This window comes from Microplitis demolitor, chromosome 3 (assembly GCF_026212275.2).
Source record: "Microplitis demolitor isolate Queensland-Clemson2020A chromosome 3, iyMicDemo2.1a, whole genome shotgun sequence".
Lineage (NCBI taxonomy): Eukaryota > Metazoa > Arthropoda > Insecta > Hymenoptera > Braconidae > Microplitis > Microplitis demolitor.
In genome coordinates this window covers 7,765,828-7,780,638 of record NC_068547.1, presented here as the reverse complement: position 1 = coordinate 7,780,638, position 14,811 = coordinate 7,765,828, and the positions used below count along the sequence as shown (strand labels likewise).

At 30.1% G+C, this 14,811-nt stretch overlaps 1 protein-coding gene across 2 annotated transcripts; it reads left to right on the top strand.

Moving 5' to 3' along the window:
- Positions 1-390: 390 nt before the first annotated feature.
- Positions 391-10,643, top strand: LOC103569709 (growth/differentiation factor 8). Of its 2 annotated transcripts, XM_008547168.2 has the most exons (5): positions 391-506; positions 674-1,021; positions 7,671-7,928; positions 8,085-8,467; positions 8,565-10,643. In XM_008547168.2, exons 2-5 carry the CDS (start codon positions 703-705, stop codon positions 8,718-8,720), a joined length of 1,116 nt encoding a protein of 371 aa, XP_008545390.1. In that variant the 5' UTR covers positions 391-506; positions 674-702; the 3' UTR covers positions 8,721-10,643. The 2 variants fall into 2 exon arrangements, with proteins under 2 accessions (XP_008545390.1, XP_008545389.1); XM_008547167.2 differs by having other exon boundaries at positions 391-1,021.
- Positions 10,644-14,811: the final 4,168 nt, after the last annotated feature.

Here is a 14,811-nt window from a genome sequence, read left to right as displayed (position 1 = left end):
AAGAGTCTATCGACGATCTAATCGACGATTATAGACTTAGTCTCTGAGTGCTTATATTTTTAAAAAGATCATCAATACTTGTAGCACTTGTCAATAATTTAGTAGTATCTTTAAAACCAAAAATTTAATTATTATTAATTAATTATTGAAATGGAATGATTGATTGACATCTCGAAAACAATCTGGTTTATTCTAGTTGAAACGGTCCAGATGAGTTCAAAAGCTCAAAAGATCACTCTTAGCAGCACTTAGTACCAGAAACATGTCGACAACGCGTGTTTCTCCGACTGATATCAACTCATGCTATCCAATAAGCAGTCAGCCCCGATCACGGGACAAAGGTCGCCGTCGCCAAGTCGACTGCATGACTGGCCCAACGTCACGCTTTACCTCCAGTCTTCGTCATCGTCTGCTTAGACAATCATTTATATTTTTTAATAAAGTTAAACTCGTTTTTTTTCTTCTGTATTTATTTTTTACAATAATCATTGACATAGTATGATAAAGTAAATATCAAATTTAATTAACATTAGTAAACTATCAAACGAACATAAATTTAAAAAAATGCATTGGTTAACTTTTGTGATTTTGAGTGGTTTTATATATTTTTTAAATGTGAATGCGTTTATGTTAATTGATCCCTTAAAAAGCGTATGGTCTTCTCTCTATTTAGGGAAATTGAGTAGCGTCAGTGATAGCAATATGGCCTCTAATGAAAATATTATGGTAGCCGAAGAACCTCAACACAAATGTTCAGCATGTATAAAAAACCGAGTGACCCCAAACGAGGAAATTGAACATATTCTCAATGAAATTAGAGTTGAATACGTAAAACAACAAATTTTAAAGAAGCTTAGACTAGAAAAGCCACCAGATGTTTCAATTTCACTGTCAACGTTACCAAAGCCTTTAATAAATGGATATGTGCTTGAACTACGACCTGGTGAACCTTTTGAATCAGAAAAACAAGCAGAAAGTTTTTACGGGAAAACAGATCAAATTGTCGTTTTTCCAAATGAAGGTAAAATCACAATCGACTATTTTTTTATTTTATAATCGAATCATAACCTTGACATTAACCTTGTCATTATATCTTTAACTTTTCACTTTAAACATTCTTATTTTTTTAAATTTCTGCGTATCAAATTTTTATTTAAATTATCGCTTACTATTCTGAGATTGACATAAATCTATATCGGTTTACATGAAAAATATGGTCTTCATTTTCATTATTTTCTGATGCAACTCGTTCAAACTTCCAATCAGTTCTTAAGATTGATTACTCAAGTAATTTACAAGAATTCAAAAAATATTATTATCATAACGAATCATAAAGATAATCAATATTTTGGACTTTAGAAAGCTCGTGAGTTGCAAAGTAAATAGTTAGTCGCATTATTTTTAAATATCATTAAATTCTTGCTGAACACACATTTTAGTAAAATGAGTTCATATTTATAAAATTATAAAATTAATTCATTTCAAATTATAAGATTATTTTTATTAACCTTTAAACCGTAACAGCAGTCTTGAGACTGCTAATCAAACTTAAAATAAATAAAACTCTTAGTAATTTCCTAACTATTTAATTCCCACAAATCATCAGTTTTTAAAATTTTTTTCTAACCGTTTCACAATCTATAGGCTGTTTTTTTTTATTCGTAGTATATGGTTCCTGTTAATGTAACTTTTTTTTCGTTTTTATTCCTATGAACTTTAATAGGAACTAAGTCATAACCTCACTAAATAATGGAGTCCAAAACATGAAAAATTAGTAGTTACAATTGTCGAGGATTTTAAGAGTTAGAATGATGAATAAACTATAATTCTTACATCAGAGAATCATGTTTAAAATAGAAAAATTGCATTCAGTATATGGACCAAAAAATTAACAAGTTTCTGCATTGTCGTCTGTCAGATCGGTGATTACGAATAGCACAAAAATACGGTTTGAAGGTTCATTTATTTATATCTGAGTTCGCAAAAGAATATGACTTTCCCCCCGCCATTTTTCTACAATTGCCATACTGCGCATGCGCCTTAGTGCAAATTTATTCACTTCATCAGAACCAAGTAGTAATAGGAGAAAAGATCATTCTTTTGCAGACTCTCACCTGCATATTTATGAAAATTCTTCAGGTTATGCTCTTGTCTGGTATTAGAAATATTCTCAACAACCAAGATTCATTAGCGAGCTTTTAATGGAATTAAAAATAATAAAGTTACAATAACAGACCCAGATTCTTAAATTAGGAAAGGTAGGAGAGCTACAGGATAAGGGGAGGGGGATATCCCCAAAATTTTATAAAAAAAGTTTGTTATTGAAAAATTCCATTATTATTTTTGTAAATAATTTTACTGTTTTCGAAAAATTTTGTTTCTGTAAAAAATAGTATGAAATCAATTTGATTTTATTTATTATCAATTTACAACAAAAAAAACTCCCAGTGTCAAATTACATCAGATGTATTTCAATAATCAACTTGTAAATATTTACAATTGCTATAGTTTCGAAATTTAATTAACTTTTGATAATTTTTTACTCTATTACTATAAACAATATGTAATTGCTTTGTTAAAAATATTTTCTTTGGAATTAAAACTAAATTAAATCTTTTACTTTATAGTTAATAATAAATAGTGATTGACAATTCAAAGTAAGTAATTACATTTTCATCGAATAATCAGTGAAATGTAATTTGTCTTTTTATAAATTACCCAAGAAAATTTAATTTAATCGAATTTACTCAATTTCCAGAAATTTTTTTTTTTCTTTTTTGTAGGGGCCATCTGATGAAAATTCTTTGTTAACGGCAACTGAAAATTTTTTCAATTTACTTTGAATATCATGAACGAAAGAAAAGATTTAACGTATTTGAGTTCCCAAAAACTTATTATTTCTTTATAAATTTCCCGTTTTAACCCTCCCCTCCTTCTTACCTAAATAAAATTAATGATACAAAAAATGTGATGCCTCATTATTATCTGAAAATTATACTGTTAGTTCTTTTATAAAAGGAATAGAGATACTTGGAGCTATTTGTTTTATACTAGTAGTTGTGTTTACAAGTTATCGCTGATCGATATTATATGCTCGCTCTGTTGCTTATTGTTGTGTATTTACTTACACTCGAAAAATACCATTGAAAAGTTGGATGCTTATTATCATTGTCATAAACAGTAAAAGAATATGCTCTTTGGAATCTATCCAGAATTGTTCTTATTCCATCTATATATCGTTGAGAACATTCTAACATTCTTTAAATGCTTTAATTAAAAAATGATAATTTTAAGACATTTTCTTTTTAAGTATTAAAAGTCATGTATTATTTAGAAAAATTTCTCTATTTCGAAATATTTAAGGAAATACTAAATTTTAGGGGATTCAAATACATTTAATTTTTTTTTTAACGATATTCAAAGTGAATGGCAAATTTTCAGGCCGTTGAAAAAACATATTCCTCACTTCGTGGACCGTTTAAAAGAAAAAGAAAAATTAAGAAAATTATTATCTCGTGCTATTTCTCATAATTGTGCTATAACCGTAGCTTTAAAAAATTTGTATCAAAAAAGTGATCAAAAATTTGATACGATTTTTTTCCACAAAGATACAGCTTTCCAAAAATTACTAAAAATTTTCTGACAATTTTTCTGTTCCTTTTATTTTTTGCGTAAGTGTACTTGATTCGTAGTATCATGCTTAAAATTAAAAAATCGCTTTGAGTATTAAAATGTTATCAAGTGTTGTTTTTAGTAGCATATTTTAAATTTCACTTAAAAATTATGAGCATTGATTATTACCTTTTCTGATGGTTTTTCTGGTGAAAAATAATTATTGCAAAGGAACTATTGCTCCAATGCTTCTTTTTTTCTTTTTTTTTCACTTATTATTGATTAACGTTCATTTTATTAGAGCTTTACAAAATATTAAATCATATTGAGGGTTAACCCCGTGCACTTACATAAGCAATACAACGGGTTGCGCATCTAACCATAACCTTGAATGATGTATATATATGAATATATATTTATATCGGGTCTCTCATCCGATGCTACGCACTTATACATACGCGACATTCACATGATGTAGCAGCGCATGTGTATTGTTTACACTTCAAAAACCGTATTCTCCAGTGACAAACCAAAAATTTACGGCAAGAATACGTACGGTAGAGTACCGTAAAAGAATTCTATACCCATTTTGACATTTTTGCGACCAAATACCGTAAATTCAAATAAACATTCGGTGGGATACCGCAAAATTCCATAGCAGTACAGAATACTACGGAATTTCATTTTTTTACAGTAACTTACGGTATTTTACCGTAAATTCACCGAAATTACGGGTTTTCACCATAATTTAGGTTCGCCAGTCGACTGATACTTTCGATTTTTGAAAAAGTTTAAGGTAGTAGTCTGGTAACTCGCGTGGCTTTTCGTGCATATTTTTAGAGGCTTTTTTTTTTTTGAAAAAAAAAAAAAACAAATGAAAAATTTTTAATTTTTAATGTTTTTATTTACATCTTAAAATTACAAAAAAAGTTTTTTCTGAACAAATTAAATATTGTTTTATTATTATTAATATCACTTAAGTTGGCATCTCAAAAAAAAAGTGCATCGATGACCCGAGGTGATTTTGGCTCTTGAGGACACCTGAAATCAAAAATTCTTGATTATTCTTAATGTGCAGACATGGCATTCCCGTCGGAACTAGGATTATGAAATTTTATCGAAAAATAACAAAATGACGTACTTTGAAAAAAAAGTCACGGAAGAAAAATTCTCGTGACCAGCACGATACGATTTTCTGACTGTCATGATACTCATTTACCCATTTGTAATGGAGGTTAGTTAGGTTAGCGTTAGGTACAGAGGTGGCGGTGGTGGCAACGATCGTATTATGAATAGGAGTCGAATGAATCGTAACGGTAGCTATCCAAATTTCTATACTATAACTATACAAGATCGCTCCCTTCATGAGCCTAAGAGATATCTTAATTTTGGGTCCACTGCTATAAATTTCTGCTTTTGTTCTTTCTAAGCTTTTGGACCCGTCCATAAACCAGACTAGCCCCTTGGGGGACAGGATGTGGTCACTCTTCACTCTATCCATTCCTGCCTGCTTGGAAATAGAACCTTGTAATTGAATCTGAATTAATGACGACGAGAGCCATAGTCTCCTCGCAGGGCCAGAAACTCTTCGAAATTCCTGTCCCTTAGGATTGACGCATGCCCCATCCTGGTCATCGACCAAAGTTCATCAAAGTGCAGTCTTATTGCCATTCTCATAGACAAAGACTCTACAGTAAAGTTTGGGGACACTATATTGAAGAGGGCCCCCATAGCTACAGTAGGAGTTGTTTTGAACGCTCCCATTATATGCCTAGCATAGCAAGTTGATAGACTTTATCTAATGCCTTAATGTTGACGTTCTTCTGTAAAGAAGGGCAACAAATAATTGAGGCAAAAGTTATCTGAGGTACCAAAATATCCGTGTAAATCCACTTGTCTAACTTTGATTTGAAACCCCAAGTTGTGCCAAATAAAGTAATAGATTATCATTAAAAGATATTAAAGTTTTCAAATTTTTAAAATCGTAAATATTTTAAAGTTGATTATTAAATACATCTGAAGTAATTTGACACTGAGAGTTCTTTTATTGTAAATTAATAAGAAAAAAAAACCAAATCGATTTCATACTATTTTTATACAAAAGCAAAATTTTTCGAAAACAGTAAAAATAAAAAAAATTCAAAATAATTTTCAGTTTAGGTAATAAACTCAGTACCCGATCAGGGAACTAGTACCCGATCGCTCATGTATTTGTTTATCTATATTTACTAAATTTTATTAAATATAGATATACAAATATATGGAGTGATCGAGTACTAGTTCCCTGATCGGATATTAGGCCTTTTACCTTGTATTTACAAAAGTAATTTTAAAATGTTAAAAAAAACTTTTTTAGAAAATTCTGGGGTACTCTATTTAGTCTTCTACCTCCTCACCTATAAATTTTTCAGGATTATGATAACATCTAGTAACGGAAGTTTAGATAATATTGAAGCTTTAAAAATAATAGTTTAACTAATAATTATTTGTCTCCTGTTCTGCATTATAATGCTTTACTCGGTTGTGCGAATTCAATACTGTTTAATTAAAATTATTCACTAGTGTTCGGCGTTGATTAGAACACAGAGCGATTGGCTTTTTAACTTCCAAACTTTAATTACGAATAATTTCATTCGTGTGTTACGAGCAGCGTTCCCTGTAATTTTATTCAATTTACATGTCAGTTTGCTTTTGCTTGATGATCGCATGATTTATTCACAGAATTCCGATGAATATTCATCAGCAGAGTAAGTCATTTTTTTAATTTCTATATTCTCTCTAGTCTGGATTGTGCACAAAAAATATTAATTTATGTAAACATAATATATATGATTTAGCAGGTATTTTGTAAAATAAATTAATAATATTTTCCATTAATTAAAACCGATAGGATAAATTAATGACAGTGATAATATTTTTTCAAGATAATATGATTTGCACAGTTTTTGGTAATATATGTAAAATTCATCATATTTCGAAATACTAAAATAATATTTGTATAAAGTGTTTTCTTACGGATAAATACTAATGAAAAACTACAATCGTCTAGTATTTTTGCGCACTAATGCTTTATTGTCATTCTAAAAAAAATAAAATTAAAATAATTTTAAAAAAATATGTTACAAACTTTCTAAAAGTTTTGTTTTTAATTATTTTGATTTTTTTTTTTTTTACAAATATTAAGAAAATTTTTTTTCTCGAATATTGACACTCTTTAAAATTATTCTTAAAATATTTAAAAACTAATAGGATATAAAAATTAAATATGGGAATAAAGCATTAGAAGCACAGTAGAACTGTAATTTTTCACTAGTTCCATAGCGTAGCGGTATTATCGTTGGTCTCTCGCACATTTCGTGTCTTATTAGGTGTTAGGTTCAAATCCTCTGTAGGATGATGGCAAAAATCCAATTCTCAGAGAGAAGAGCGAGCATGTAGGTATGATATTAATATGTTAATTCAGTATAGAAGTAGTTACCCTTGCGCTTCTCTTGAAATGAGAATAAAAAAAATTAATTTTTTGAATTTATCATTGATGAAATAATTGAAAGCGCTAAACTAATATAATACCTATAACTATAAATTCTTAATACTAGTCACTTTATTTATATTGTGATGATAATTATATCGAATGAAGCTTGCTAACTGTAGAAGTATAGTTGACAACAATTTTCTTCTGGTCATGATGAATAAGAAACTGTGAAATTGACTACTAAATAGTCACCTTAACTGTACTTTTTTGTTACTGTTAGCTAATATCATATCAGTTACCGAAACTGCAGTTAATAGTGTTGGTCTCATTCAACTATGTTTTTCATAGTTCAGAAAACCATTTTTTTCTCTCAGTGTAGAGTTTTTTTTTTTACTTGAAGCATGATCGATACTGATATCACTTTCAATAGTGATGACTCATTAATCGGACTGCTAATGATCAATAATCAACTTTTATGAACAGAAATAAATTTTCAATAGTTTTTATTAGAGCTCATTAGTTTTTTTCCATAAGGGTATAGTCAAACGTAACATAATTATATCAAAAAAAAAAATTTCATTTGCAGGCATAGCAGATATTAAAAACTGTCGCCAAAATTCAAATCATTTGACGGGTTTTAGCCCTGCAGCGTGTTTCACTTTCAACCTTCCAACAGAAATGCAATTTGTTGATGTAACTTCAGCTGATCTTTGGTTTTACAAAGAAAATGATGAAAATGATGTTTATGGTCAAACATTTGTTTTGGCAGAATTGGATCATTGGGATCAAGGTGGTAGTTTTGAAAAAAATACAATCATGGCAATTTTTGAAACTTCTATTGAAGGTAAGTTGTTTTTATCATCGATATAACTTTTTTATTAGTTTTCATTTCTGAAATATGCTTAACCTCTTTTTTTAATTAACTTTTTTTCTGGCCGTCCGAAGTTGATAATCGTCTGACAAATTTACTGGAAATACTTAATTTTTTCTTTATTTACAGAGGGTTGGGTGAAAACTGATGTAGCATTTACTGTGAGAAAGTGGGTAGAGCGGCGAATCCTTAATCACGCGATTCAAATAGCATGCAGTACATGCTCCATTGATCGTGAAACTGCTCCAGTATCTACTGAACTAACGTTAAAGCCTTTTTTGGTAATTCATACATCGCCATTGCTTCCTAAAAATCGACCGAAACGAAATTCTAATTGTCTACCAGAAATGAAAGAATGTTGCCGGGATCAACTATATATAAGCTTCGATGAAATCGGGTGGAGCGACTGGATTCTCCATCCTAGTGGATACCACGCTTACTTTTGTCGTGGATCATGTTCATCTGCAGCATCCCTAATTATGAGTGGTTCGCCTTACAACAATATTTTAAGAGTAAATAAAATTTACTTAACAAATAATTATAAAAATTTTCCAAAGCTAAAAATAAATTTTTAATTAAAAGTTATGAATAAAATGTTAATGTTTACAGAAATGGTTAATGAAAAATGGTGGACAAAGCGAAATTGTACCTTGCTGCTCGCCGACTCAGCTTTCCCCAATTCAGCTGCTTTACGTGGATTCTAACAACACGATAACCCAAAAAACACTTCCAAACATGGTCGTAGAAGCTTGTGGTTGCATGTGAGACTAAATCTTCTAACGTGGAACAACCAAGTCCTTTTATTTCAGCGTGAAAGCTGTTACTGTGGCTGGTCTACGTAAGACTCGTATCAACGACAAATTGTGTTCAAAATGTGATGCTCAGTTTCTTTTCTCTCGCTCGCTGTGGTTACCTTCAATGAGGACTAAAGAAGAAAGTAGATAGAGTAAAATAAAAAAAAAGAGATAAAGAAAATAAAGAGACGTAGAGAACATTTGAGAGAAAGGATTTTGCGACGAAAAAAAAAAGAAGAGTAATAGTGAAACGTGTCGGAGCGACCACTCGTGAAGATCCTCTCACGTCGGGAAGAGAATGGTATTCTCGAGTTTTTCTCTTCAGTACGTTTATGTTATTGTATTATATGAACAACAGATACTACACTCTTGTTATTTATAGACAATGTAATAAAAGTCTTCAAAATGAGAAAGGTACTGAATGATGAAAAATAAGACAGTATTTTTTTTTTAAGTGTTAATCTTAATTTGGGTTTTTCAGTATAGCTTATTATCGGGAAAACAAATCTACATATTATTAACTGTATATATGAATCAGAATATAATCATTACTTAGGTTTTCTTTTAGTTTTAATTATTTCGCCACTTAAAACGATTCTCAATGTAAATAAAAATGTTTGTACCAAAGTATAGAAATGTATAGAAATTCAATCAAGTATACGAACAGTTAATAGTTTGGGGGCTTATTATATATTATGCAAGTGAATAATACTGGCAAATTTGCCCTTACGAATGTTCCAATAATATCGTAAAGATATCGGTACTTGGAACATATTAAGATGTTAAAATCTTAGTATTTTTAGACCTCTATGTTGGTTTTTAAATACAAAATCTAAACTAAAAAATAGGATACAATATTTTTCTCCACATTCTCTCCACTGATTTTTTTTTTAATTTAATACAATTATGAGGCATACTCATATAACAATCATATAACAATCTTGCCCAAGCCTGGTCACCAGTACACTAGTTATATGCGTCTTTATATAACTATGGATCTTGCTGCAGACACGTGCAAAGTTTTTAAGTAAAAGTCTTATATAACAAAACTTTAAAAAACATTTTGTGTTAAGAATCGAGTGAGAATGAAAATATTTTTTGCTTAAGGTGCGTTGGTACAAAGAATGGAGCGAATCTTGCACCAGAAATTACTTGCTATACTAATGCACATCTTGCGGTAGGTTTACTCAAAAAGTCTGATATTACACTATTCGTCTCACTTCCGTCTGTCACTTTATTCCTCCATTGGCATACGATGCATAATCCTGGGGTAAAGTGAAAGAGATAGGAGTAAGATATATAGATAGTGTAATATGAGATTTCTTGAGCAGATCTGCCGCAAAATATAGGTTAGTGTCTCCAAGTAATTTTCGATGCATGATCAGCTCAAGATACACGTAAGTTTACTAACACATCTTGAACAAGACGTCTTCAATGTTCTTCTGTACAATATCATGTGCAAGTCCTGCAACAATCTTGCCTTAGAATATTGCATTAATATCTCGTGACAGATTGACAGGTATACAAAGACGTAGACACCTAGGGGTCTCCTGCAAGATTCTTTCACAAAAATAGTACATGACTACTACAAGATTGTCTAGTGTACGTCATCTCGGGCAAGTTCATGCCCTTCTTAAAAAATCCAATAGATTCTTATATAACTGTATGTATAAACGCATATACTTAACTATAACACTTCTTATAGAACTCATTTATTCTTATAAAATCTCTATGGGAATTCATGAGAATCTATTGGATTTTACGAGATTTTGTAAACAGGGTGTAGTATCTATCAAAAGATTCTTGTGATCAGTGCCTTGACCAGCAACTTGTGATAGAAATTGTTGTATAAATAAAATTACTCTAAACAGATTATAACAGTCATTCAGCTGCATAAAATATCACACAATAAAGTTGTTTATTGATTTTTCTTATTTATAAAACGATTATTTTTAGAAATATCCTATAAAGTTATCTTGAAAAAATGATAAAAATATGTACTTAAGTCTTTAATGCTTTAAATGAGTCAACTTTAATATTATTAGTTGTAGCAATAGAAACACATTTATAGTAACTCGGCAAATTTAATGATTTTTTTAATCATTTCATCTATGTAAAATGTTAAGTAAATGGATGATTATAAGTATATTAATACTTCATAAAAATTTCGAATGAGTTATAATTAAAAGTACCTCACAAAAACTTTATTGACGTCTGCACTGTAAAAAAGAATTTCTGACGTCAATCCAGATTCGTTTGGCTCAAATACTTCTCCAGCAGACTTGTTCCTAAAGATCTTAGCTTCAAAATAGTAAATTTATGATACAACGTAATTTTCTGACATATGAGATGAAGATATAGTTTAATGGAATCAAAACGGTCAGAAACCACGAATCGTTTTTAGGTGACCATAGATTGCCTTAAGCTTGTTCACGCTTGAGGAGTGTAATACCAATTTTTCTAATTGTCAATTTGTTTTATACACCCGCATAATTTCCAAGATAGTTTCTAAGAACCACGAGGGAGTGTAAAAAAAGTTTTCGTTCGATAATCGATGCAATTTTTATCTATAGTATGAAAATAAAAATAAAAAAATTCCAATGCTCTTCAAATTTCCGAGATAGGTTCGGGAGAGCGTAATTGGTATATAAAAACAATTTAAAATGAGACAAAATTCTTTTTTCTGCCCTCCGGCCAGAAAGTGGCAACTTTCGGGCCGCTGCCCTGAACGAAGTTGCAACTTTCTGGCTTCATCGAGCAGAGAAATAATATACACAGTAAAAAAGAAAGCCTCAGATCACATGTTTGTCAGCCTCGGCCAACAATTACATGTGCTTTGAGACTTTTCTTATTTTACTAGCCTAGGTATGTAATATACTATTTATTCTTTTACATTCAAATGGAAAAATAAGTTGTCGGATGCAATATGGGGATAGGGAAGGGGGGGGGGGGGGGGTAAATGGGCCCCCTAAATTTTTGGATGCCTCGAAATTTTTGGGGGCGAAATGGGCCCCCCCAACATTTTTGTTCAATTTAAGTGATTCAAGAATAAGAAACCCTTGCAAAGTGTTTGAGATTTTACTTTTTTTTTTAACACATAAGCTCAAGTAGCTCAATTAAAAAAGCACTCGGCGCGTAGTCGACATGGTCTCAATTCAACTTCCAGATTATTTCCAAGCTTTGAAATTAAAAAATTAATTTCGAATTTAAATTCAGAAAATTTTTTGTAGTTAGACGAATTAAAAGTAAATCACAATCTCAAACACTTTTTAAAAGTTTCTTATTCTTGAATCATTTACATGCATGCATCTGGATACGAAACATTAAAATAATTCAGCGCGAAAAATCCATATTGTGAAAAATTTATTAATTAGCTTCTTTACTATACCTGCACCGAAAGTTTAAATTCCTGCCCTCTTTAAAGAGAAGTAAGGCGTTTTTTCCTTTTATGAGAGAACAAATTATAAAAAAAAGTGTATGTGCCATTTTTCCCACAAAACAGGCAAAAAATTAAACTTTCAGATGCAGATCTAGTGAAAAATCGTAGACACACCACGGAGTAAAGTAAGAATTACCAATCTAAGTGTTTTCCATCATTGCCTTCAACTCGGGTAGGTAATTATACCCTAGGTTTGAAATGTTCTACTTTCCTCTTGCTGTTTAACATACTATTAAGATGAAATAAAATGATAGTCGAATTTTAGATTTTCTAGAAGACCTACTTTGCTCAAAATTTTAATTTTTTATTTTCGGAGCACGTCCTAATAACTTCCGACCGTCAATTCACACCGAGGATACCGTGCAAAGTCCTTAGAGATCATTTTTATACCAAAATTTTTTTGCAGAGTATTGGAAAGTAAATTTTTTTCTTCTCAAATGTATGTAATTAGTAATAACTTTTACAGGATTTATTTTGCCGTCTCCGTTTTCCTTCTACGTTAACTATACTACCTTTCAATGTCAATACAATGCGTAAGTAGTACCCTGACTGAAATTCCTACTACATTCGTATGACTTACATCAAAGCAATTAGTATTGTAAACACGCGCATTACAAATACTGAGCATGCCCTAGTGCTTTCTTGGCGGAATAGAGATATTTTTTTCATTTAATGCAGAAAATATTTTCCGCTACGGAGAGGAATTCCGACCCTTGTTTATTAATTGTATGCATGCATACCAGCCAACAGAATTTACTTCCAGTGTAAAAACAATAGAAATTAACTTTTTTTTCATTTTATTAAGCACGTAGCTTGAATTATATTCTTCATATATCTATACAGAAATTAAAAACCTGAAAATTTCACGTTATTTGACTGCGAAAAAAATTAATTTTGATCGGTAATAAGCTTTCTCACTGATTGAAATAAGATGATTATACTCCAATTTAAAATCTAAGAAACGATAAGAATTCGTAATGGTTAAAACTAATTAACAATAAATTATAAAAATATTCAGAGCTTATATTAGTTCATATAATTATATGATACTATGATATATAGTGAATACAAAATATCCTATGAACGACATACAAAAATTTAAAGAAATTGAACTAGTGTAGAAACTAACTGAAATATCGTTCACGCCCTTTCGTTGCCAAAATTAATGTTTGCTATCATGATTATTTTAGCCACATGAGTTCATTATACAAAATCAGTAAAATAATGTTATACTATAATTAAATTAATTGAAGATAAATGTAAATAAAGCTATTATTCAATTCATAACTTTATCATTGTTGAATTCACGAGTAAAATGCAAATATTGATCCCAAGTAAAAGGTAGGTGGCTGGTCTATAAGGACGTTCATAGTATAGTCAAGTAACGTACAATGCGCAGTTAAAATTCGAAAAAAATTCACGCGGTCATTATGACAAATACCGGGCATAATTTTACATAGCTTATAAGCTACTCAAAAAAATTTACCTAAAGTTTGATTAATTATTAAGCAGCCATAAATATTGGGAATTTATCGTAAAATGTTAAAAAAAATAATAATAATTTTGAATCATAATGTGTCGTTATTGAAATTACATATCAAACAGTTTATTTGATCTTAAACAGCTCATTTTGAATAGAAGAGGGCGAGCAAAGTGAGCCCCGCAAAATTTTCTATACGTCAATAAATTCGAACGGATAATAAGCTTATCAACATTTTTTATGTAATGAGGACTAAAATAGATCACCAAAATTGTTCATTAAATATAATTTATTAAAAAAGTTAAAGAAAATAAAATTACGCTTTAAAGTTATATCGCAGTAGATTATTAAAATAATTTTTTATATTATTGAAATACAATTGTTTTATAGTAATTTGCGAACATCATGCTTGCAGCTCCGTACGACTTTGGCGACATTGAAAATTTTTTTTAGGACATAAGTTTATCTTGGATTTGAACGAAGGAATAAACTAAATTTTCATTTTTGGATATTTGGTAAAAGTGCAATCGAAAAACTCAGATTTTTTTCAAAAATTTCTCCTTTTGTTTAATTAAAAAATAACTAGGTATTGAAAAAAAAAAATCCTTCTTTCAAATCTTAGATGAACTTATATACTAAAGAAATCTTTTTGGTTTTTTTGACATCAAATGAGGCTGACATGAGTTATCTTGCCTACGGCATTGAGACTTTTTTTGAAGTGACTTGGTTCTTCCCACTACCTCTGGCGTATTTTTTAATATTTTTTTATGAAAATTTAGCAGAATATTCTTAGAATGATGCTCAATCATGTCACAAATTTTAATAATGTTCATAAATAAGGTACTTTAAAAGAAAAAAAGAAATTACAAAAATGTACTCTTTTTTCGTATCTCAGACCCCTTTCTCCCCTTAAGAAAAACAATTTCAATCGACTAATACATCTATATGGGTGATTATGTTCTAACTGTGATTCTTTTTACTAGAAATTTTAAGATTTTGAAATTAAAGTTTTTCGATTTTTTTATGCACATTATTCATCTGTTTCACTGTGAAAATAAAAATCTGAAAGGATTCTATTACAACTTCAAAGCGTCAAGAACGAGCAATAAATTTCAAATTTTGTGTTCCATGGTACTGACATAA